At 43.6% G+C, this 14,200-nt stretch overlaps 1 protein-coding gene across 1 annotated transcript; it reads left to right on the forward strand.

Moving 5' to 3' along the window:
• Positions 1-7,475: 7,475 nt before the first annotated feature.
• Positions 7,476-13,913, forward strand: badb (BCL2 associated agonist of cell death b). Its single transcript, XM_084155981.1, has 4 exons — positions 7,476-7,604; positions 8,402-8,557; positions 11,015-11,217; positions 12,478-13,913. Exons 2-4 carry the CDS (start codon positions 8,410-8,412, stop codon positions 12,610-12,612), a joined length of 486 nt encoding a protein of 161 aa, XP_084012107.1. The 5' UTR covers positions 7,476-7,604; positions 8,402-8,409; the 3' UTR covers positions 12,613-13,913.
• Positions 13,914-14,200: the final 287 nt, after the last annotated feature.

Raw genomic sequence — 14,200 nt, forward strand, 5'->3', positions numbered from 1 at the left:
TTTTTCCCCACTGTATAGTGTAGATTCAGTGTAGATTCAAAGTCTGTTATAGCTAACATCCACTAAATATAGTGTAGATTTAAAGTCTGTTATAACTAATACCCACTAAATATAGTGTAGATTTATAATCTGTTATAACTAACACCCACTAAATATAGTGTAGATTTAAAGTATGTTATAACTAACACCCACAAAATATTGTGTAGATTTAAAGTCTGTTATAACTAACACCCACTAAATATAGTGTAGATTTCAAGTCTGTTATAACTAACAACCACTAAATATAGTGTAGATTTAAAGTCTGTTATAACTAACACCTACTAAATATAGTGTAGATTTAAAGTCTGTTATAACTAACACCTACTAAATATAGTGTAGATTTAAAGTGTGGTATAACTAACACCCACTAAATATAGTGTAGATTTAAAGTCTGTTATAACTAACGTCCACAAAATATATTGTAGATTTAAAGTCTGTTATAACTAACGTCCACAAAATATATTGTAGATTTATAGTCTGTTATAATTAACACCCACTAAATATAGTGTAGAGTTTAAGTCTGTTATATCTAACACCCACTAAATATATTGCAGATTTATAGTCTGTTATAACTAAAATCCACTAAATATAGTAAAGATTTAAAATATTTTATAATTAACACCCACTAAATAAAGTGTAGATTTTAAGTCTGGTATAACTAACACCCACTAAATATAGTGTAGATTTAAAGTTTGTTATAACTAACTAACATCCACCAAATATATTGTAGATTTATAGTCTTTTATAATTAACACCCACTAAATAAAGTGTAGATTTTAAGTCTGGTATAACTAACACCCACTAAATATAGTGTAGATTTATAGTCTGTTATAACTAACGCCCACCAAATATAGTGTAGATTTTAAGTCTGGTATAACTAACACCCACTAAATATAGTGTAGATTTATAGTCTGTTATAACTAACGCCCACTAAATATAGTATAGATTTAAAGTCTGTTACAACTAACACCCACTAAATATAGTGTAGATTTATAGTCTGTTATAACTAACAAACACTAAATATAGTGTAGATTTAAAGTCTGTTATGACTAAAACCCACTAAATATAGTGTAGATTTAAAGTATGTTATAACTAACACCCACTAAATATAGTGTAGATTTATAGTCTGTTATAACTAACACCCACTAAATATAGTGTAGATGTAAAGTCTGTTATAACTAACACCCACTAAATATAGCGTAGATTTAAAGTCTATTATAACTAACACCCACTAAATATAGTGTAGATTTAAAGTCTGTTACAACTAACACCCACTAAATATAGTGTAGATTTAAAGTCTGTTATAACTTTATTTATTTTTTTCATTTTTAGTCATTTAGCAGACGCTCTTATCCAGATCGACTTACATTTAGTGAGTGCATACATTTTTCATACTGGCCCCCCGTGGGAAATGAACCCACAACCCTGGCGTTGCAAGCGCCATGCTCTACCAACTGAGCTACAGGGGACATCCACTAAATATAGTGTAGATGTTAAGTATTTTATAACTAAACGCCCACTAAATATAGTGTAGATTTAAAGTCTGTTATAACTAACACCCACTAAATATAGTGTAGATTTAAAGTTTGTTATAACTAACGCCCACTAAATATAGTGTAGATTTAAAGTCTGTTATAACTAATAGCCACTAAATATAGTATATATTTATAATCTGTTATAACTAACACCCACTAAATATAGTGTAAATTTAAAGTATGTTATAACTAACACCCACAAAATATTGTGTAGATTTAAAGTCTGTTATAACTAACACCCACTAAATATAGTGTAGATTTAAAGTTTGTTATAACTAACGCCCACTAAATATAGTGTAGATTTAAAGTCTGTTATAACTAACACCCACTAAATATAGTGTAGATTTAAAGTCTGTTATAACTAACACCCACTAAATATAGTGTAGATTTAAAGTCTGTTATAACTAACACCCACTAAATATAGTGTAGATTTAAAGTCTGTTATAACTAATACCCACTAAATATAGTGTAGATTTATAATCTGTTATAACTAACACCCACTAAATATAGTGTAGATTTAAAGTATGTTATAACTAACACCCACAAAATATTGTGTAGATTTAAAGTCTGTTATAACTAACACCCACTAAATATAGTGTAGATTTAAAGTATTTTATAACTAACGCCCACTAAATATAGTGTAGATTTAAAGTCTGTTATAACTAACACCCACTAAATATAGTGTAGATTTAAAGTCTGTTATAACTAACACCCACTAAATATAGTGTAGATTTAAAGTCTGTTATAACTAACACCTACTAAATATAGTGTAGATTTAAAGTCTGTTATAACTAACACCTACTAAATATAGTGTAGATTTAAAGTGTGGTATAACTAACGTCCACAAAATATATTGTAGATTTAAAGTCTGTTATAACTAACGTCCACAAAATATATTGTAGATTTAAAGTCTGTTATAACTAACGTCCACAAAATATATTGTAGATTTATAGTCTGTTATAACTAATACCCACTAAATATAGTGTAGATTTATAATCTGTTATAACTAACACCCACTAAATATAGTGTAAATTTAAAGTATGTTATAACTAACACCCACAAAATATTGTGTAGATTTCAAGTCTGTTATAACTAACACCCACTAAATATAGTGTAGATTTAAAGTTTGTTATAACTAACGCCCACTAAATATAGTGTAGATTTAAAGTCTGTTATAACTAACACCCACTAAATATAGTGTAGATTTAAAGTCTGTTATAACTAACACCCACTAAATATAGTGTAGATTTAAAGTCTGTTATAACTAATACCCACTAAATATAGTGTAGATTTATAATCTGTTATAACTAACACCCACTAAATATAGTGTAGATTTAAAGTATGTTATAACTAACACCCACAAAATATTGTGTAGATTTAAAGTCTGTTATAACTAACACCCACTAAATATAGTGTAGATTTAAAGTTTGTTATAACTAACGCCCACTAAATATAGTGTAGATTTAAAGTCTGTTATAACTAACACCCACTAAATATAGTGTCGATTTAAAGTATTTTATAACTAGCACCCACTAAATATAGTGTAGATTTAAAGTCTGTTATAACTAACACCTACTAAATATAGTGTAGATTTAAAGTCTGTTATAACTAACACCTACTAAATATAGTGTAGATTTAAAGTGTGGTATAACTAACACCCACTAAATATAGTGTAGATTTAAAGTCTGTTATAACTAACGTCCACAAAATATATTGTAGATTTAAAGTCTGTTATAACTAACGTCCACTAAATATATTGCAGATTTATAGTCTGTTATAACTAAAATCCACTAAATATAGTAAAGATTTAAAATATTTTATAATTAACACCCACTAAATAAAGTGTAGATTTTAAGTCTGGTATTACTAACACCCACTAAATATAGTGTAGATTTAAAGTTTGTTATAACTAACTAACATCCACCAAATATATTGTAGATTTATAGTCTTTTATAATTAACACCCACTAAATAAAGTGTAGATTTTAAGTCTGGTATAACTAACACCCACTAAATATAGTGTAGATTTATAGTCTGTTATAACTAACAAACACTAAATATAGTGTAGATTTAAAGTCTGTTATGACTAAAACCCACTAAATATAGTGTAGATTTAAAGTATGTTATAACTAACACCCACTAAATATAGTGTAGATGTATAGTCTGTTATAACTAACACCCACTAAATATAGTGTAGATTTAAAGTCTGTTATAACTAACACCCACTAAATATAGTGTAGATTTAAAGTCTATTATAACTAACACCCACTAAATATAGTGTAGATTTAAAGTATGTTATAACTAACACCCACTAAATATAGTGTAGATTTAAAGTCTGTTATAACTTACATTTTTTAAACATTTTTTGTCATTTAGCAGATGCTCTTATCCAGATCGACTTACATTTAGTGAGTGCATACATTTTTCATACTGGCCCCCCGTGGGAAATGAACCCACAACCCTGGCGTTGCAAGCGCCATGCTCTACCAACTGAGCTACAGGGGACATCCAGTAAATATAGTGTAGATGTTAAGTATTTTATAACTAACTAACATTCACTAAATGTAGTTATAACAGACATTAACTATGTACAGACTCAGTGAACATAGCCTTGCTATTGAGAGGCCGCCATAGGCAGACCTGGTTCTCAAGAGAAGACAGGCTATGTGCACACTGCCCACAAAATGAGGTGGAAACTGAGTAGCACTTCCTAACCTCCTGCCAAATGTATGACCATATTAGAGACACATATTTCCCTCAGATTACACAGATCCACAAAGAATTCAAAAACAAATCCAATTTTGATAAAGGAGTTTATCTACTGGGTGAAATACCACAGTGTGCCATCACAGCAGCAAGATGTGTGACCTTTTTGCCACAAGAAAAGGGCAACTAGTGAAGAACAAACACCATTGTAAATACAACCCATATTTATGTTCATTTATTTTCCCTTTTACAACACTGTCTGTAGCCATAATATGACATTGTCTCTATTCCTTTGGAACTTTTGTGAGTGTAATGTTTATTGTTTATTTCTGATTGTTTATTTCACTTTCGTTTGCTATCTACTTCACTTGCTTTGGCAATGTTAACATACGTTTCCCATGCCAATAAAGCCCTTTGAATTGAAACTGAGAGAGAAAGAAAGAGAGAGAGGTTCTTCCTCTTCTGTAATGGTTTACCGTAATGTTTGACTCCCCTTGCAATAAGGAACCTCAACTAAGTATAGTGTAGAGATAGTTGTATGGTCTTCAGTGGGGACACACAAATGTCTTCAGTGGGGATTGAACACACACACACGTCTTCAGTGGGGTCTGGCTGTACGGGAGAAGGGCGAGGTTAGTTCTGTTCTGTAGGGATATAAATGGTTGATAATTGTATAGGACTGAAATACAGGGATGTTTACCAGCCGCAGACAGAGAGAGAGAGAGAGAGAAAGAGAGAGAGAGAGAACATCAGAGGGCAGGGTACTTTCATGTACTCTGTCATTCTGGTCCATGTTAACAACACACATTAAAACTTATTCACCCCTTCTCTCTTTCTGTTTCTCTCTCTCTCTACTTTTCCTCTCTCTCTCAACTTTGAACTAACAGTCCTTCATCCTGAGAGATTAATGATAACCTAATCCTCTATGATATTCCACATTGATCATAACAGTTTTTACATAGACTCCTGAGTGGCGCAGTGGTCTAAGGCACTGCATCGCAGTGCTAACTGTGCCACTAGAGATCCTGGTTCGAATCCAGGCTCTGTCGCAGCCGGCCGTGACCGGGAGACTCATGGGCGGCGCACATTGGCCCAGCGTCGTCCAGGGTAGGGGAGGGAAGGGCCGGCAGGGATGTAGCTCAGTTGATAGAGCATGGCGTTTGCAACGCCAGGGTTGTGGGTTCGATTCCCACGGGGGGCCAGTATAAAAAAAAAATATGTATTCACTAACTGTAAGTCGCTCTGGATAAGAGCGTCTGCTAAATGACTAAAATGTACATATTTTTGAATCTTATGATGTGAGTGGTTATAAACAAAACAATACAATTTAAGGGGTAGAAATTGCCCTTAGCCTTAGGTACAGAATTAGGATCAGCTTACCCTTCCCAAACCTTGACCATAAACATCGGGGTGGGAGATCTCAAAACAGACCTTGGGTAAGTTTTTAGGGACCCAGTTAATACTCCAGCTATAACAGAGCAGCACTGTTGCCATTCGATTCTTAAGAGCAGTGTTTCCTGTCTTACTACGCCACCTGCTGGTGATTTTATTCAACTATATCCTCTAAAACATTTCCTTCTGGCGGCCCCATGTGGCCTATTGAGGTATTGCAGGTTACTCTCAACAGGCCTCTTCCCTACCTTCCTCCCTTCTCCCACACATCCTCTATTGCATCCACCTGAATCACTTCTCCCCGGCCTTTTCTCAATTGCATACTCCTCGCGTCCTCTCTCCTCGCCTCCTTCTCAAAACCCATTGGAAGAGGAGGTCAAGGGAGGGACCTCTGGCTTTCTCATCCAACGAGTTTCGAGAAGGAAGCGAGGAGAGAGGACGCGAGGAGTATGCAATTGAGATTCTCCCCCCGTATGCCCCAGTGTCCCCACCTGTTGATCAGTGTGAATGCCTATACACAGGTGAAAGGAAAGACTACAGGGGATAGAAGAGTGTGGCTGTTGGGGTTCTTCTCTCTTTTTCACAATTTTCACCACAGTATGACACTAGTGGAAATGGCAGTGCCTTCAGGGCGTTGGGCCACCACGAGCCGCCAGAACCGCTTCCATGAGCCTTGGCATAGATTCTTGGAAGTGTCTGGAACTCTATTGGAGGGATGTGACACCATTCTTCCACGAGAAATTCGGGGACCACTCCAGAATCTCTCATGACTGTTAAATTGGGATGAGGTCCGGTGACTGAGATGGCCATTGCACATCGAGAAACATCAGCAAGTTGAGCAGTCTTTGTCACTGAAGCTCCTGGCAAATGTGCCCCAACGATCACCCCTCTTTCAAAGTCACTGAGATCTCTTCTTCTAGACATGGTAGCCAAAATAATGGACAACTGGGCCTGCTAGCACTTTTATACATGACTCTAAGCATGATGGGATGTTAATTCCACACCTGTGTGGCAGCACCTGCTTTCAGTATACTTTGTATCCCTCCATTTACTCAAGTGTTTCCTTTATTTTGGCAGTTTCCTGTATATATTTATAACAATATGCCATTTAGCAGAGGCTTTTATCCAAAGAGACTTACAGTCATGCATGCATAGATTTTACGTATGGGTGTCCCCGGGAGAGGAACCCACTACCCTGACGCAAGCACCATGCTCTACCAACTGAGACATACATGTTAATGACATCATCACTACTTTTAATGAGAGACACAGATTGTTTCTGTCATAAGGAAGTTCATTCTCAAAGACCTGAGTCAGGTCCAGTCACAGGGAACGGGTCCAGTCACAGGGAACGGGTCCAGTCACAGGGAACGGGTCCAGTCATAGGGAACGGGTCCAGTCATAGGGAACGGGTCCAGTCATAGTGAACAGGTCCTGTCTTCCACAAAACCAAGTAAGAAAAAAAACCTCTAATAAAGGTTTCTAGAGAGATGACTAGTTACATTTTGCATTTGGTGGTGCGTGGGTTATACAGTATATAGCTTACATCAACAAGGTACTGTATTATACATGCCCTCAGTGGAGGCCGCTGGTTACCCATCTACCGTATGTATGGGTTGAATATTTCTGTTGCGCTCCTATACCACATATTAGGGGGCAGCCGGCGAGAAAAACAAAACGCGAGCCGAATCCTAGCTCGCAACAGTGACGTAAGCGGCAAGGCCAGTCCAACGCGACCCGCGCAGGGCCCGACCATTGGTGGAGCGCAGGATAGCGGTGCGGTAGATAGACTGCCGCTACGCTATTGGGGGAGGGAAGAAAAACTGTATTGTACCGTTAAAAAAAAAGACACCAGAAAACAACAATATCAAGGTGGAAATAGAGAGCGGGAGACGCGGCTGCTCGAACATATTTACCTGTCAAAATACTTCGGGTAAGAAAATGTATTTTATATTCTGTTTTTTGACGTTATCAAACCGAGTGGCTTCCGCGGTTGGTGGTGTTGCCAAGTTTTCCATTGTCTCCAGAATCGATACAACAATCGCGAAGAGCACCGAAACAATTGTAGCATTTTAGCTCATTTGGGTGTGCTTGAATGTAACTAGTTGTCAATGTTGGTGATATCACATTATGCACCGCTTTTCCCCACGGTAAACAACTTTATCTTGCCGGTATATGATAACGTTGATACCTTTGGACCAAGGAGCAGAGCAAGTTGTGTTTGTGTGCTTTATATGTGAAGAAATCTTGTTGCAACATCGTGACAGAGTATTCAAACCTCAAACGAGACTATTTGTCAGTTTTAATCACAATAAGGGTTTAAACATGAATAATATGTTTGGTTACATCATTAGTTATTACTATGCTATTGTTATATAATTAGGCCAAGGTACTACCAATATAGTATTTTTTCTAAGTCTATTCCTGTGTGTGTGATCGTGAATTCAAAGTTAGAGGTTTGTCTTTCATTCATTCCAATGTGTGACTGACTGGGATTTGAACTCAGGTCGCCAGCGTGCCAAGACTGAGTTGGCCCCCTGAGCTAAAGCCTTGGTACAAAGATTCAGGGTCTATTCGGGGTCTGCTGTCAAGCACATTTTTTGTAATAATGTTGTCTCCCTCTCCTGTCTCTTTCTCTCTCTCTCCACCTCTCCTCCTGTCTCTTTCCCTCCCTCTCTGCCCTCTCTCCCCTGTCTCTCATTCTCTCCCTCCCCTCCTCTCTCACCGTAGATGTCAGCATGGCTCAGATGTTTACTATATCAGACAGCGAATCAGAGCCCTCAGAGGATGTAGGAGAAACAGAAACTGACCAATCGGCAGCCGGAAAGGGGATGACTGGCGGCCCACTAGGCCACGCCCTCACCGTGCCTGAGATGAGAATGGCAGGTATGATGCCCCCAGAGAACTCTGGGAAATAGCCACTATCGGTCTTACCAGGGTCGTGTTCATTAGGCACCAAGCGGAAGAAAACGCACTGAAACATGGACGGACTAGCTGGATTTTTCCAATAAGAAACGCTCCTTTTTGTTTTCTGTTGCAAAATATTTTCCGCTGCGTTCCCTAATGAATACCACCCTGATAGTCAGCCACCTTAGCCTGTCATAATGAACCCCAATAACATCTACTGTCTTGTTGCTATGGCTGTCATAATGAACCCCAGCACTGTTTTAGGAGTCCAATGCGATAGACTAGCGTCCTGTCCAGGGGGTGTACTGTACATCAAGCAGCCTCACTACAGAAACAGGAGATAGACTAGTGTCCTGTCCAGGGGGTGTACTGTACATCAAGCAGCCTCACTACAGAAACAGGAGATAGACTAGTGTCCTGTCCAGGGGGTGTACTGTACATCAAGCAGCCTCACTACAGAAACAGGAGATAGACTAGTGTCCTGTCCAGGGGGTGTACTGTACATCAAGCTGTCTCACTACAGAAACAGGAGATAGACTAGCGTCCTGTCCAGGGGGTGTACTGGTACATCAAGCTGTCTCACTACAGAAACAGGAGATAGACTAGTGTCCTGTCCAGGGGGTGTACTGGTACATCAAGCTGCCTCACTACAGAAACAGGAGATAGACTAGTGTCCTGTCCAGGGGGTGTACTGGTACATCAAGCTGCCTCACTACAGAAACAGGAGATAGACTAGTGTCCTGTCCAGGGGGTGTACTGGTACATCAAGCTGCCTCACTACAGAAACAGGAGATAGACTAGTGTCCTGTCCAGGGGGTGTACTTGTACATCAAGCTGCCTCACTACAGAAACAGGAGATAGACTAGTGTCCTGTCCAGGGGGTGTACTTGTACATCAAGCTGCCTCACTACAGAAACAGGAGATAGACTAGTGTCCTGTCCAGGGGGTGTACTTGTACATCAAGCTGCCTCACTACAGAAACAGGAGATAGACTAGTGTCCTGTCCAGGGGGTGTACTTGTACATCAAGCTGCCTCACTACAGAAACAGGAGATAGACTAGTGTCCTGTCCAGGGGGTGTACTGTACATCAAGCTGCCTCACTACAGAAACAGGAGATAGACTAGTGTCCTGTCCAGGGGGTGTACTGTACATCAAGCTGCCTCACTACAGAAACAGGAGATAGACTAGTGTCCTGTCCAGGGGGTGTACTTGTACATCAAGCTGCCTCACTACAGAAACAGGAGATAGACTAGTGTCCTGTCCAGGGGGTGTACTTGTACATCAAGCTGCCTCACTACAGAAACAGGAGATAGACTAGTGTCCTGTCCAGGGGGTGTACTTGTACATCAAGCTGTCTCACTACAGAAACAGGAGATAGACTAGTGTCCTGTCCAGGGGGTGTACTTGTACATCAAGCTGCCTCACTACAGAAACAGGAGATAGACTAGTGTCCTGTCCAGGGGGTGTACTTGTACATCAAGCTGTCTCACTACAGAAACAGGAGATAGACTAGTGTCCTGTCCAGGGGGTGTACTTGTACATCAAGCTGCCTCACTACAGAAACAGGAGATAGACTAGTGTCCTGTCCAGGGGGTGTACTTGTACATCAAGCTGTCTCACTACAGAAACAGGAGATAGACTAGTGTCCTGTCCAGGGGGTGTACTTGTACATCAAGCTGCCTCACTACAGAAACAGGAGATAGACTAGTGTCCTGTCCAGGGGGTGTACTTGTACATCAAGCTGCCTCACTACAGAAACAGGAGATAGACTAGTGTCCTGTCCAGGGGGTGTACTGTACATCAAGCTGCCTCACTACAGAAACAGGAGATAGACTAGTGTCCTGTCCAGGGGGTGTACTGTACATCAAGCTGCCTCACTACAGAAACAGGAGATAGACTAGTGTCCTGTCCAGGGGGTGTACTTGTACATCAAGCTGCCTCACTACAGAAACAGGAGATAGACTAGCGTCCTGTCCAGGGGGTGTACTTGTACATCAAGCTGCCTCACTACAGAAACAGGAGATAGACTAGTGTCCTGTCCAGGGGGTGTACTGGTACATCAAGCTGCCTCACTACAGAAACAGGAGATAGACTAGTGTCCTGTCCAGGGGGTGTACTTGTACATCAAGCTGCCTCACTACAGAAACAGGAGATAGACTAGTGTCCTGTCCAGGGGGTGTACTGTACATCAAGCTGTCTCACTACAGAAACAGGAGATAGACTAGTGTCCTGTCCAGGGGGTGTACTTGTACATCAAGCTGCCTCACTACAGAAACAGGAGATAGACTAGTGTCCTGTCCAGGGGGTGTACTGTACATCAAGCTGCCTCACTACAGAAACAGGAGATAGGCTCCTGCCCTATGGGCCGTTCTGGCTCGGACAGACAAGGCCTACATACTTCTCACCCCACTCTCCCTCTTCTCTCTCTCCTATAGGAGAGGGTCGATTGAGGATGAACTCAGAGTCCCAGGCCCAGGAGCTCCAGGGTAGTGGGCCAGGGGTGGACGGCGTGCCCACAGACGGAGCATCTTTCCGGGTTCGCTCCCAGTCGGCCCCCCCTGCCCTCTGGGCGGCCAAGAAATATGGACGGCAGCTCCGACGCATGAGTGACGAGTTTGATACATGGCTGGATAAAGGGGTGAGACATGGGGCTGTGGGAGGGGTGAGACATGGGGCTGTGGGAGGGAGGAGGAGGGGTGAGACATGGGGCTGTGGGAGGAGGGGTGAGACATGGGGCTGTGGGAGGGGTGAGACATGGGGCTGTGGGAGGGGGGAGGAGGGGTGAGACATGGGGCTGTGGGAGGGGGGAGGAGGGGTGAGACATGGGGCTGTGGGAGGGGGGAGGAGGGGTGAGACATGGGGCTGTGGGAGAGAGGAGGGGGGAGGAGGGGGGAGACATGGGGCTGTGGGAGAGAGGAGGGGGAAGGAGGGGTGAGACATGGGGCTGTGGGAGAGAGGAGGGGTGAGACATGGGGCTGTGGGAGGGAGGAGGAGGGGTGAGACATGGGGCTGTGGGAGGGAGGAGGAGGGGTGAGACATGGGGCTGTGGGAGAGAGGAGGGGGAAGGAGGGTGAGACATGGGGCTGTGGGAGAGAGGAGGGGTGAGACATGGGGCTGTGGGAGAGAGGAGGGGTGAGACATGGGGCTGTGGGAGAGAGGAGGGGGGAGGAGGGGTGAGACATGGGGCTGTGGGAGAGAGGAGGTGTGAGACATGGGGCTGTGGGAGAGAGGAGGGGGGAGGAGGGGTGAGACATGGGGCTGTGGGAGAGAGGAGGGGTGAGACATGGGGCTGTGGGAGAGAGGAGGGGGGAGACATGGGGCTGTGGGAGGGGGGAGGAGGGGTGAGACATGAGGCTGTGGGAGAGAGGAGGGGGGAGGAGGGGTGAGACATGGGGCTGTGGGAGAGAGGAGGGGTGAGACATGGGGCTGTGGGAGAGAGGAGGGGTGAGACATGGGGCTGTGGGAGAGAGGAGGGGGGAGGAGGGGTGAGACATGGGGCTGTGGGAGAGAGGAGGGGTGAGACATGGGGCTGTGGGAGAGAGGAGGGGGGAGGAGGGGTGAGACATGGGGCTGTGGGAGAGAGGAGGGGGAAGGAGGGGTGAGACATGGGGCTGTGGGAGAGAGGAGGGGTGAGACATGGGGCTGTGGGAGAGAGGAGGGGGGAGATATGGGGCTGTGGGAGAGAGGAGGGGGAAGGAGGGGTGAGACATGGGGCTGTGGGAGGGAGGAGGGGTGAGACATGGGGCTGTGGGAGAGAGGAGGGGGAAGGAGGGGTGAGAGGACGAGTTGTGGGAGGGTAGAGGGGAGATGAGATGCTTCAATCTTGTATCAAAAACACTTAACCTGTTTTCCTTCCTTTCTTTCTCTCCCTCTATCGCATGACCCCTGACCTCTATAGGAGATGAGGCGGGTGAAGAGTGCGGGAGCAGCCAAACAGATGACAAAGTCCCCCAGCTGGTGGGCCTACCTGTTCAGCCACCAAGAGACAGAGACTGAACACACCTCTACCATCCCACCACGATCATCTGAGTAGAGAGGAGGGAGGGAGACAGACAGAGAGGGAGGGGGTGGAGGGAGAGGAAGGAGAGAGGGGTGGGCCTACCTCTTCTCTCACCAAGAGAAAGAACACACCCGTAATCGTACCGCTATTGAACCACGGTCATCTGAGTAGAGAGAGGAGGATGGAGAGAGCGAGAGAGGGGGACAGAAGATGGATTGAAAAAGAAAGGGAGAGATGGGCCTACCTGTTTTCTCACCTGCTACTGAACCACAATCAGCAAAGTGTAGAGAGAGATGGAGGGAGAGTGACAGAGAGAGAGGGATGGAGGGAGAGGAAGGAGAGTCACAGAGAGAGGGATGAGGGAGAGGAAGGAGAGTCACAGAGAGAGAGAGGAATGAGGGAGAGGAGAGTCACAGAGAGAGAGATGGATGAGGGAGAGGAAGGAGAGTCACAGAGAGAGGGATGAGGGAGAGGAAGGAGTCACAGAGAGAGAGGGATGAGGGAGAGGAAGGAGAGAGAGAGGGATGTAGGGAGAGGAAGGAGAGTCACAGAGAGAGAGAGGGATGAGGGAGAGGAAGGAGAGTCACAGAGAGAGGGATGAGGGAGAGGAAGGAGAGAGAGAGGGATGTAGGGAGAGGAAGGAGTCACAGAGAGAGAGGGATGAGGGAGAGGAAGGAGAGTCACAGAGAGAGAGGGATGAGGGAGAGGAAGGAGAGTCACAGAGAGAGAGGGATGAGGGAGAGGAAGGAGAGTCACAGAGAGAGAGGGATGAGGGAGAGGAAGGAGAGTCACAGAGAGAGGGATGAGGGAGAGGAAGGAGAGTCACAGAGAGAGAGGGATGAGGGAGAGGAAGGAGAGTCACAGAGAGAGAGGGATGAGAGAGAGGAAGGAGAGAGAGAGGGATGTAGGGAGAGGAAGGAGAGTCACAGAGAGAGAGGGATGAGGGAGAGGAAGGCGAGAGAGGGATGTAGGGAGAGGAAGGAGAGTCACAGAGAGAGAGATGAGGGAGAGGAAGGAGAGAGAGGAAGGAGTGGAGACAGCCACAGAGCCATTACCAGAGTAACAAGGTAGAGGGTGGAGAGGTAGAAAGAGACAGACAGACAGATAAAGGAGAGAATAAAAGGGGATGAGACCAAACGAGAACAACTAGCATCCACCCAAGGCCCAAACGGGTCATTAGGTAATCATTTTTACTGTTTCTCCCATTAACGCTATGCAACACAGAGGGAGAGAGAGAGAGGCCAGACAACATGCACTGAGACGCAGAACAAAACAAAATGGCAGTCTGGTTCCTCTCACTCTTACCTAGTGAGAAATAAACTCTTCTCCATCTCAATGAATCTCTCCTTGTTTCCCCGTATCCTATTTCCTCCTTTCCCTCGGACCTTCTTCTCCAATGCATTTTTAGAAGGACATGAGGAGCGGTGGTGTAAGGAATCAAGGAAAGATGAATTGGGAATGAGTCTTACCGTATGTTGTGTATCCCAAATGGCACCCTATTCCCTATAGGCTCTGGTCAAAAGTAGTGCACTAAATAGGGAATAGGGTGCTATTTTGGGATACACACCGTGTGGTAGTTAGCAACCACAATCACTGCCATCTTACAATGATGGCTGCACTC

This window comes from Coregonus lavaretus (assembly GCF_964263955.1).
Source record: "Coregonus lavaretus genome assembly, chromosome: 39".
NCBI classification, from domain to species: Eukaryota; Metazoa; Chordata; class Actinopteri; order Salmoniformes; family Salmonidae; genus Coregonus; species Coregonus lavaretus.